Genomic DNA, 12449 nt, shown 5'->3' with positions numbered 1-12449 from the left:
AGGAGTTTGCAGAAAGATGAACTTTGCTTAAGTATTTTATTTGGATTCCAGCTGACAAAGCAAACACTTACCTTTGAAAGTTCTGACCTTAGTAATGTTTTAACGTGGTTTTTACGTGTAAACCAAGATTATTTGGTACTCATCTATTAATGCACCCACCTTGGCACTACTTGGCAGTTTTTTAAAGGTGAAAATGTTACATATTGGGGGCAAACTGACAATTTTCACGGTATTTTTAAAAAGATTCGCAAACTATAAAATTATCATTAAATCAGCGAACATTTTCCACATCTCAAACAAAAACACACTTTAGCAATTTAAAATGTGTTTTTTACTAAATAAAGCTTATATGATGCATTAAAAAATTAAAATCCTTACGTTTTTCACGAAATTCCTCGTAATTTTCCTTCCCCTGTTCTTCTCATGTACACAGTGATCTGATTTTGCTTTAAAAAAAAAAAAGAAAAAAGAGAGAGAGAGAATTGCACAAACTTGAAATCGCACACAACCTCGACATTGTTCAATTTAGGAGTTTGGTGGCAAAATGCAAATTACCTGCAGACATTTTTTGACAGTATCTTCTTTTGCTGGCAAATCCCAAGCATGTATTTTAAAATTGCATTGAAGGCAAAAAGTGCCATGATTTGTCAATAAAAACCATTGGAATTTGGAATACAACAAAAAGAATGTGCAAAGAAATGGCGATGCTGATTGCCTGGAAGATTGTTATAAGCATGGGTGCCTGAAGAAGGGTTATGCACATGGTTAATAGAGTGTAGCACATTTTAATTGTCTGATAACTTCTGCTAAGGTGGTTGCAATAATATGTAAGTGTTTATTATTTTTTTTACCTTTAAAACATTGGATGCTGAATAAAATTTAAGGTACAGTGTTATGAAAAATTCAATATTTTGAAAGCACTTTGTGTATTCAAGTTTTGAAAATCACTTTCTATTTTTTACGAAAGAAGTTTTATTTGACTACTAATAAGAATAGGATATCTGTCTGTAAGTTTCATTACGTTTTCCTATATTTGGAAAGATACATTAAGTAGAATGAAAATGCACTACAGTAAAATGAACATGTACTATAAGATGTAGATATGAATAATTAAATAAGTACATTTTTATCATTAATTGAAATATAAAGCTTTGAAGCCCAGATTTATCTCAAATGCAGGCTTAAAATATAATTTTCATTTAAATTGTTGTCAGCTATAGTATGATACAAAAATGGTACAGATTATATTGAGATGTTTTCTGGTTTGAGGTATTTTATTATGCATCTCTTTTTAACTTCCTGCAGTTTTAGCCCCTCTTTAAAAAATGATAGCAAAGTTTTTTTCTTCTTACATAAAATGATATTGTGATTTAGTCAAGTATTAATGTTGAATTATATTTTGCAACTGTATAGAAAAACGATTGTTATAAAGATACAGTAAATACATTCTTTTGTGATTTTATTGTGAATCAAGCAGTATTCATTTTGTTGTTAGTATAGCACCCAGTGATGATTTAGATTGAAAAGCTGCTTAAAAATGAAGTAATTCAGGTTTCAGTGAGGTTAATGAGATCTTTCATTCATATATACATAGAAAAAAGAAATCTGCTTAAATTAAACATATATAAAGCCTTTGTTAATTTACATACTAGTGGTTCAAATTCTTCTGTTAAAAAAATTAATGTGATTTTTTTTTTTAACAAGAGCATGAATATGTATATGACTAATTATGCTCATATGAAAACTTTTTTTTTACTCAGTTGTATTTCTGTATATTAATAGTCATAAAACATATATTTTTTGTAGCTATAGGGTTGGATAATTATTTTATCAAAGTTTATATAATTTTGTGCAGTTCGCAACATTGTAGCAAATAGTATAAGATGTTACATATTTTCTGATTGCCATTACAAAAAGAGTTTCATCAGTTATTATTTGTTTTTCATTACTTCAAAACAGAGGTTTTTTTATCCCATAAAAAGCACATTTTATATTCTTAGTCTAAAGGAACAAGAAATCCTTCTGTTGAAAAAGAAAGTAAGGATTTAAGATAATCAAGGATAAAATTGTTGCAGGGTAGTGTGTTGTGATATTTAAATTTTCAGTATGTATCATAAAAATATGAATATTATATATGATGATGTATTATTATTAAAAAAAACTCAAGAAATTACTGAATTTTTCGGTCAGTTTTATGTTATTGGTAATGTGACCATTTATTTTTTGACTCAAAACGGGACATTGGTTTATTTAGGTCAAATTATAGGTAGTCAACGAAAAAACAACACTTTTTTAAAGTTATTTATTCAAAAAAAGTTAGTTGGCTTAAAAGTTACGAATCACAAAATATAGGTACCCAAAATGTTTAGTTATATTTATATTTATCAGAAGAACAAATTTGTTTTAATATAGCTGGTGATGATTTCAAGTAAGAATAAAACTCTTGGCACGTTTTTTTTTTTTTTATGTTCACCTTAATTATCAACATCGCCTTTAGAACTGAAATTTGTAACTGGGTTTTCTCAGATGTCCACAATTTGTTCATAATAGAAAATACTCTTTCTACTGGAGCATTTGTAGCAGGCAAACATAAAATATATTCAATTACAATAGAAAAGTCTTCATGCTGAAGATTGTTGGCGCAAAATTCTTTGAACTTCCACCCAACGGGTTTCCATGGAAACATTTAAGTTATTCCATTCCGTTATTTTTTGCAATGTAATGTAATTAGAAATTAATGAAAATTTGTCAAAAACTTCAGTATATTTATTATAGTCAATATATTGCTTTTCAATTAATGCATCCAGAGATTTTTTAATGTCTTCCCATGCGGGGACCTTTTTTAAATCTGCTCAATAAAATATCTCTATTTCTTTGGTAAGAAAGCAAGTCCACTGCTCCATATATTCATGGCTTGTTTTATAAAATTCTGTATCCGTCCTTTTCACAAATTCTTCATCAATATCAGTACCACTATCTTTCAATTTTAACATTAATTGACGTACCATAAATGGAAGAAACTGATTGCTCTGTTTCTGAGTTAAATTGTCTTTTAATTGATTGATTTCTTTTGAAGCTTCAATTGCCGATACAGTCTGACCTTCAAGTTTTAAGACAGCTTGATAAAAACTTGCTGACTGAGTGTGTAAAAAATAAAACCACAATTCGGATGTGGGATCTTCAAAAAAAGTTTTTTAGTAATGGGACATTTTTCAATACTCAAAAAGTAGCTTTTTAATGGCTGATACAATTTTAAAACCCTCTCCAAAGCAGGCATAAGAGCAAGCCATCTGGTTTTACTATAGCCGAGCATTTGTTGATATTCCGTTTCAGTTTTGGCACAAAACTCTAGGTAACCCATCTGTAGCAGATTTTATTGCATTAGGAATTACATGGGCTTCACATCCAATACCTATTAAAAGCCAACCAGCGGCTGAGCGGTAAAGTCGCTGAACACTGGTAGTTCGGTCCGAGGTTCGAATTCCACAAACTTGCTGGCTGCATGGGCGTTTTCGTGGTTTTCCCCATGTGTAACGTGTATACGAGCCAGTTTTCCTTAGAAAGTCCTCCACAAAGGCACCCCTCCTCTTAGGCAGATAGCCCTCGAGGCTCTGCAGTAATCACACACACACAAATAACTATTAATTCTTTTTTCAGAGATGATTGTAATTTCGTTAATACATTGTTAGTTCCTCGCCTAACCTCTCCTCCGAAATTGATGTTGGCGTTGGCTACGACTTTTGCTGTCAAATTATTATCTGTCAATACTTGGTTTAAATAATTGACAATGATGTCAGGAGTTTCACCAGGTTGGTCTTAGAAATCTAAAATTTTTACTTGCACACCTATGTAAGGTTGAAAAAAGCGCACTACAATGGGGTATACAGTCAAAAGTCGTTAATTCGGAATGATCTATAATCCGGACCTGAAAACTAAAAACTTTCTGCGCATGCGCCGCGTTGACACATGCGCATAGGCGTTTACGCGTGCGCTAAGACCTTTTACGACTGCGCATATGAGCGTGCGCAAGTGCAGAATACGTTTTTGCGTGCGCGTTTTATGTATAATGGACGTATAAGCTAAAATTATCTAATTATCTATTTCAGTTAATGTTAATGATTGCGATGTTCCTTAATTTTTGAATTGGATCCGGCTTATTATTTTTTGCAGACTGTAAGAGCAATTTTATAAAAGTAAGCTTAAACTTTCGATTATATCAAATAGAATTTCCGATATATATTTGTTAATATGTAAAGGATCTAAAGCGAAAGTATGTTTTGAAATCCAAAATCTGTTTATCAATTTCACGCTGCTCGGCGGGTGGAACGCCGCGGCGAGCGCATAATGAATTGGAAGTTGATCTGTCAGCACTATCCATATCTTCAGCGCAGATGTTTTTATTTTATTTGGCTTATAATTCCTTACCAAATGTAGTATTTCATCTCGATATCCTTTGTCTTTGATATGATTTAAAACAAGTTCCTCGTCATTATAATTCGCTTCCGATAGCGAAGAAAAGTGACAGAGGTTATTGAAAACAAAAAAATTTCAATTGACAAATTAGTCGGTGTTCTTGACACAGCAATTATAGGACTTGAACAGCGGAACTTTGTAACTGAACAAGAAATTATGTCTGTTTAATAGAATTAAAGAGAAAGTATTATCACATGAAATGAAGCAAAACTTAAACAACTTACATTGAAAGAAATGTTTAATAAAGTAAACAAATAAATATTAAGCTTTTTCTTTTTGCAAATTTTGATACCCTTTAGATCATAATTGTTCTTTATTTCATAAATTACGGTTTCATATTTTTAATTTTAGAATTTCTGCATGCCATCTAACGAGATTTAAACTGATGATCTATAATCCGGAAAAATCGATAATCCGGAATCGACGAAGTCCCGACGAGTCCGGATTAACGACTTTTGACTGTATTTTCTTGTTACCATGGTTTGACGCGCTGTTTAGTATTGTAATACAATTGCACTTATTAAGGTCATCTTTTAATTCTTTCATTGTTGTAGGCATCAAAACATTTACTACAATAGTTTCTGATTTTGTGCGTGTGCATGTAAATTTGGGATTAAAACATGATTGAATCAATTTCGATGCACAATCATTAGAATGAAAACAGTTTTTTTCTTGTATCGTGTGATAAGCCCAGACGCCTTCTGCCGCGGCGATATCCAAGTCCTTCAAAGTTGGCGCATCTGATTTCTTGAAAAAGCTTAACAATAAAGAACTCGAAGCGGCAGCACGATCGCCATTTTTATGTTTGTCAGACTTTGCGGTGACAAACATAAAGACTCAGTGGTAGCGGTGATATTGAAATGCTGTTCAATATCACCACTGTGGGAAACACTAAATTCTGTACTTTTCACATCTGACATCTGATGGAGTATTTATTTGCTTGATAAACGGATATTTTTCTTCTAAGCTAACATTGAACGAACACTTGCGTTTCGGCATTTTAACTTGTGATTCCAAAGCAAAAGAAGTTTTAATTATTTACTACACGAGCATCAAACAAAAACAAAACAAATAGTGAGAAGTGGGCAAATGAAAATTTTGTCAAACAATAGTCAATAAGTCAACAAAACACGAGCGATATGACAGCTTGGTCACTCTCGGCTGTCGTTGCGTCGGCGATGACATGGTCTCGCTCTTGCACACCACTAGCTCGCGTCCAGTTGGTACGCGCGTCACATTGCGGCGGCGTGCAGGGCAGTGGCCGCCTGTCTGCTACTCAAATTTTCGTGTGATTTCTGAAACCGGGACAATTTAACGTCTCATAATCCATTTGGGGAACACCGGGACTCGTAATTGTAAAAAGGGACAGTCCCGTTCAAAACAGGACGTCTGGTCACGTTAGTTATTGCTCAACTAATGTTGTTTGCTTTCAAAATATTTAATTTTTAAAGGAAGAAAAAATGCTATGCTTTAAAAAAGTACTAAAATTTTTGTAAATTTTCTTCACATTTGTATGTTATTTACAGCTGGAAAAAGTTGTTTTCCTTATGCAAAAGAAAGCAAAAATCACATCCTATCAAAATAGGAAATGGTGACAATCTGTACGCTATAATACCTAATATTAACCAACCACATGGGAAAGAAATATGAATAAGAGGTTTTTTTTTTTTTTTTTTTTTTTTTTTTTTTTTTTTTTTTCTCCTGAGTGTTGTCTAGTATAATCTCCACCTCACGTGCCATATAATATGCAAATAGAAAGTAATGTCTATCTATTTGCCATAAACTTTACACTTCCTCTTTTTTTTAAAAAAACCTATGTGTAGCTTAAGAATAAATATTTCTTATTGTTCAAAACATCAATCTATTTGCCATAAACTTTACACTTCCTTTTTTTTTCTTTTTTCTTTTTTTCCTTTTTTTTTTTTTTTTTTTTTTTTTTTTTTTTTTTTTTTTTTTTTAAACATATGTGTAGCTTAGGAATAAATATTTCTTATTGTTCAAAACATCAGTTTCCATTAATTTTACATTATACTAGTACAATTCATGAGGCTTCAGGTATAAAACTGGAATCAGAAAATATTTTTAATTTGCAGACTTTCTCTTCCAATTACTAAGAATTGCATCAGAAGTTTTTTAGCGTATGGCAAAAGCTTTGTTAGAAAATAATTCATTTAATGCTGATAATCCCAAGTTGAAAGTAGTTTTTCCTTTCCTTCCTTTTTTGGCAAATGAAGATAAAAGTATTTTTTCCCCTTCCTTGATTATCTGCAAAATATATTTATGAGTAATTACACAAGGGCAAGCAGTTTGAGGTAAGTCAGTTTTCTATTTTCTGTAAATGATATCGTCTTTTTTGTAGTTGTTGTCCAATTAAAAAAAAAGAAAAAAAGTGTTAAGTGTGAAATTCACAAACTAAGGTAAGTTTATGCTTCATGTTATTAAAATTCTTTGAGGTATTGATGAAGAACTTTAATAACATGAAATATAAATGTTACACTGCAGCTTGAAAATATGCATTATATGCAAGCATATAATACATATTTTCAAGTTACAGTGTAAACATTTAAAAGAAACGTTAGTAAGTAGGCAGTCACCCTTGTGAGCTTTCATGATGCAAGTGGCTACCTCATTCAGTTTGCAGTTGGAAGACACACTGCTCATTTGCTAGTGACAGCAGCTTATTTTTTATGTGTACTGCTCTAGAAAGCTTGAAACTATCTGCCGTGATGTCTGAATATTGTAAGTGATAACTCGTCACTACATGGATTTAGTCATCTGGACCTTGCTCCTCTCTAGTTACCCTTTAACTGGGGAAGAGATCATGGTTAATGTGATTAGTATGTGCTACTGACAATTGAAAGATCCTTGATTGTAGTACCAATTGGATTTTCTTTCTGTGAAAAGCCTAATAGTGTCTACAAGTTTTCTTCTTTATTATTATGTAAAGGGGATAGATTTTTGGTTCTTTTTTGTGTTTTGTTGTGTTAGTTTAAAGTATGTATATCAAGAATTAAAAAAAAAAAAAAGGGGGGATATGTATTTTTATGCAATTAACTGATTGTTCACTGTGTATGTTAACTTTTGACTGATTTACATATGTAACCCTTTAGATGCCATGTATTATCTTTGTGATCTGTTATTACCCATTAACTCAGAGACGTTGTCGTATGCACTTAAAATTATTCGATACTTTTTAATGCATAATCTGCATTACTTGCATTAATTAGTTCAAATATAAATTAGAGTATATGTATATGTGCTTTAATCTAAGCAGTGCTGTGCTGTTGACCAAGTCCATTAATTTCACTTACGGCACCTTAAGGTTTAAATCAGAAGCTGATATATTTGTGACATTATGATTTGATGGCATATTTTAAAGCTTAAATTTCATTTCTGTGTATCTTGCAGAAAATGAGAAGGACAGTGAAAATTTAGCATTTTCTGTAACAGAGGATGATGTATTATTATTCAAAAAAGCTCAAGAAATTGCTGAATTAGTAAGTCGGTTTTATCTTATTGGTCTTGAAAATGCATGTCTTAATCTAACAAAGTGTAGCTTTGTGAAAATGTACAGATAAGAATTTTGCAATAACTAGATGTGAAAAAAGATTTTATAAGAAAATCAGAAATGAGATTTGTGTTAAGATTATCTTATACAGTCAAAAGTCTTTAATCCGGAATGATCTATAATCCGGACCTCAAAGCTACAAACTTTCTGCACATGCATCAACGCATGCTCATAATACCTTTACGCATGTGCATATGCATGTACGCATGCGCATAATACGTTTACGCATGCACGTTTAATGTATAATGGACGGTATAAGCTAAGCTAAAATTATCTAATTATCTATTTCAGTTAATGTTGCAGATTGCATTGTTCCTTAATCTGCTAATTGGATGCGGCTTATTATTTTCTGCAGACTGTTAGAGCAATTTTATAAACTTTGAACTTTTTTTTTAACTTTCTTGAACTTTTGATTATGTCAAAAAGAATTTCCGATTCTGAAGCTACCAAAGGATCTACAAACCGAAAGCATGTTTCGATGTCCATCAAACAAAAAGTGGAATTGCTGCAAAAAGAATGGATAAAGGCATATCCTTTGATTCTCTAACCATTCCGAAATCTGTTTATCAATTTCACGCTGCTCTGCTCGGGGGGGACGACGCGGCACGCAATGAACTGGAATTTGATCTGTCAGCACTATCCTTATCTTCAGGGCAGATGTTTTTATTTTATTCGGCTTATAATTCCTTACTAAATGTAGTACTTCATCTCGATGTACTCCGTCTTTGATATGATTTAAATCAAATTCCTTGTCATTATGAATATCACGAATACACATCAAATAGTTTTCTGGTTTCAATTTTTTAATTTCAACTACACGTAATGTATGCTTTACGCATGCACGCGTTGAAAGAAATATTTAATAAAGTAAACAAATAAATATTAACCTTTTTTTTTTTTTTTTGTAAATTTTGATACCCTTTAGATCATAATTGCTCTTTATTTCATAAATTACTGTTTCATATTTTTAATTTTATAATTTCTGCATGCCATCTTACCAGATTTAAACTGATGATCTATAATCCGGAAAAACTGATAATCCGTAATCGCTGAAGTCCTGACGAGTCCGGATTAAAGACTTTTGACTGTATAAAATTACTTCTCCCCCTTCATAGTTAGATATAGAAAGAAGACTCAGTAATTTTCATTTATAAAATAACTGTATTGGGAAATAAGTTATTTTGATATTCTCTTCTTTCCAAATGCCTGATTTTTGTTCCAAAACCATTACGTAATCTAGATTTCTAATATTAAGCAGTTCAAATCTCAATTAGATTGTATATTGTTGCATTCTACAAGTTCATGAATTTGAAGTGATTGATGACAACACTTGATAAAGAATGAAAACACAATTTATTTGCCAGTATTACTTAGGACAGTTCCAAAATAATGTTTACAGTCATCAAAAACCTATGACAAACATACTGAAATGATAAGCAACGCAGCATTTAGGATATCAGGCTATAGCGGTGAAGACAGCTTCACGGCCAAACACTGAATGCAGTTATTGACTCAGTCAATCGCTTTTGGAGCTCAAGGTAAAACTCGTAAGTACACTTGATAATGTACTCACAAAAACTGCTACTCTGCATTACAGGCAGGTTTTATATAGCTTTTGGCCTGCCTTCGAGAACATTCTGGGGTAAACCAGTAAGAATTAATTTGAGAAGGTTCTCTGTCTGTCTTTGGCATATTGCCAATTTTGTCTGCAAAGGACGATTTCTTGCCAAATCTGGCAACCCTAAATCCACTTTATGGGGTAGCTATCTTATCGCAACTGGGCATTTCATAACACTGACCCCTTCCAAGGACTGCATGTCCCTGGCTGTACATTCCTTGGTCACAAACCAAATTCGATGCAGACAAAAGGTAATAAAACAAAACAAAATAAAATAAGATAAGGAAAGAAACAAATATTTAAACTGTTTACAAGTTATACACACAAATTAACCACATAACAATTTTAAACTGTATAAATTAAAGTTCAGAATGAATTTCAGTTCCAGGCTTTTCATTAAGTTTTACCCAAGTTAAATACTTTTTCACTGCAATCCTCAGATGTATGTCTGTTTTGCATATCACGGTCTGAAGAGTCAGTCCTTTCAGATTTTTCATTCTCAGGATAACCTGAAACTGTCAGCTGTAGTTTATTCGCATTACGTGTACAGTTCACCTCAGTATTTTTAGTAGTTGTTATATGCTTATTTACCTCTATTTCATGGAAACCAGTTCTGATGTTTCCATCAGAGTTATAAATAGAATTCATTTCTTTACAAACAGAAGTATAATGGTTTAAAATCATGTTTGTGTCTGTACAAATTGTATTATGAAACACATATTTAGTTTGAAAAGTGTTGTATTTTCTTGCAATACTGGAGCACTCTGCTTAAGCTGTACATCAGCTTCTCCTATCTCTGCATCACATGAATTTTCAGATGGTTCAATACTTGCTAACTTCAACTTCGTAACTTCACTATCAGTTTCTACAAACTTAACGGTCACATTTTCACTTTTTTCCACTTCTACTTCAAGCGTTTGAGAATCAAAAGCTTCTTTCCTGTCTTTTACTTTTTCGTGTTTTTGTTCTTTTTTATAAATCCCGTTACATGTTTCATTCATCATTTCTTGATCTTTCTCAGACACTTCCTCAGCTACTTCCTTCATTTCTTCATTCCTTTGACTCTTCAGATGCCACTTCTGTCATTTCCACACCTTCTAGTTTGGCTCCAGTTTTCTCTCTAAACTCCACGATGTTGCTTCTAAACTTCTTTTGGTCCACTGCCATCTGTTGCCATTTCTCTTGTAGCTTTTCTTGCCTGGCTTTTATTTCTTCCAGTCCGGTTTTTGCAGCTGCTGAGAAGTCTGTCAACTTTATTTCCTCCACCATGCCTTTTTGCTGGAGGCGGGTCACTGGCATTCACTCACAAATGCCACTTCTGACGGCAGTTGTTGCTTTTCTGTGGGCTTGTGGATTTGGAGTGATTGATGACAACATTTAATGAAGAATCAAAACACAATTTATTAACCATTATTACTCCGGATAATTCTAAAATCACATTTACAGTCATAAAAAACTATGACAAACACACTGAAACAATCAGCAACACTGCCTTCAGGCTATAATGATTAAGACAGCTTCACGGCAAAACACTAAATACAGCTCCTGACTTGGTCGATCGCTCTTGGAACTCAACAAACTCAAGGTAAAACTCAATGATGCACTCAAGATAAAACTGCTGCTCCTCATTACGGGCGGGCATTCGAGAACATTGTGAGGTAATTGGTTCTAGAATGTTCTCACTCTGTCTATGGCATATCACCAATTTGTTACCAATTTGGCAACCCTGCCTGTCCTTGCCATTTTCTGGCAACCCCAAACCCACTTTGCGGGTAAGCTATTTTACTGTGGCTGGGCATTTTGTGACAATATATAAGTGCTTATTTAGCCATGAGACTCTTAATGCATTTTATTCTATAAAATAAAATTTAAAAAAAATAAAACTTAAGCTGCAGTCAATATTTAATAAACAGAAAAGAAGAAATTAAGGTTATGAAATCTGATGATCTTAATAATTTTCTTGCTACTTTTTAATGCATTCTGCATTTAAAAACTTCAGACCTTTATTTCATTTAAATGATATAAGAAGTATTATACACTCAAGAGCCAAAACGTTATGACCACCTGTCAATAACGAGTTGGGCCACCTTTGGAGCGCAACACAGCTTCAACCCGCCTTGGCATGGATGCCACAAGTCCTTGATAGATGGACGGAGACAAATTGTACCAGGTGTTGTAGCAACGGTCACGCAAATCCGAGATAATGTGAATTGGTGGTCTTTGACCTCTGAGCTGCCGTCCCATGACATCCCAAATGTGTTCTATTGGATTGAGATCAGGTGAGTTAGGCGGCCAGGACATTAACTGGAAATCGGCATCATGTTCCTGGAACCACTCCAACACAATTGTAATCTTGTGGCACGGGTCGTTGTCCTGTTGGAACATTCCATTTCCAGGTGGAAAAACAGAGGCCATGTAAGGGTGCAACTGGTCCACAATGATGTTCAGATACCCTGTAGCATTCATGGTCTGCTCTACCACAAACACGGGTCCCAGAGACGCCCAAGAGAACGTTCCCCAGAGCATAATACCGCCACCACCGTTCTTTGTATGACCTACTGTGCATTGAGGGAGCAACTGTTCGCCTGGAAGACGGCGTATCCTGACACGGCCATCGGCGTGATGAATGACAAACCGTGATTCATCTGACCAGGCAACTCTCCCACTGATCCATGGACCAGTCGCGATGTTCCGAGGCCCAGCGCAGGCGCAGTTGACGATGACGCTTGGTCAGCAAAGGCACACGAGTGGGACGTTTGCTGCGTAGCCCCATATTCAACAGTGTCCGCT

The 12449-nt window shown here is 33.7% G+C and overlaps 1 protein-coding gene across 4 annotated transcripts in view; it reads left to right on the top strand.

The window, feature by feature from the left end:
* Positions 1 to 12449, top strand: part of LOC118198196 (uncharacterized) — a 156030-nt gene that overhangs the window by 74678 nt on the left and 68903 nt on the right. For all 4 annotated transcript variants that reach the window (XM_085818631.1, XM_085818630.1, XM_085818629.1 and 1 more), the window contains one exon: positions 7882 to 7970. In XM_085818631.1, the coding sequence (XP_085674757.1) occupies positions 7882 to 7970 (89 nt within the window). The remainder of the gene's footprint in view (positions 1 to 7881; positions 7971 to 12449) is intronic.

Source organism: Stegodyphus dumicola, chromosome 6, assembly GCF_044657685.1.
Source record: "Stegodyphus dumicola isolate Sdum_Otavi_A_Nest chromosome 6, ASM4465768v1".
In the NCBI taxonomy this organism is placed as follows: Eukaryota; Metazoa; Arthropoda; class Arachnida; order Araneae; family Eresidae; genus Stegodyphus; species Stegodyphus dumicola.
The sequence above is the reverse complement of the archived record's forward strand: the minus strand, read 5'-3'. Positions and strand labels throughout refer to the sequence as shown.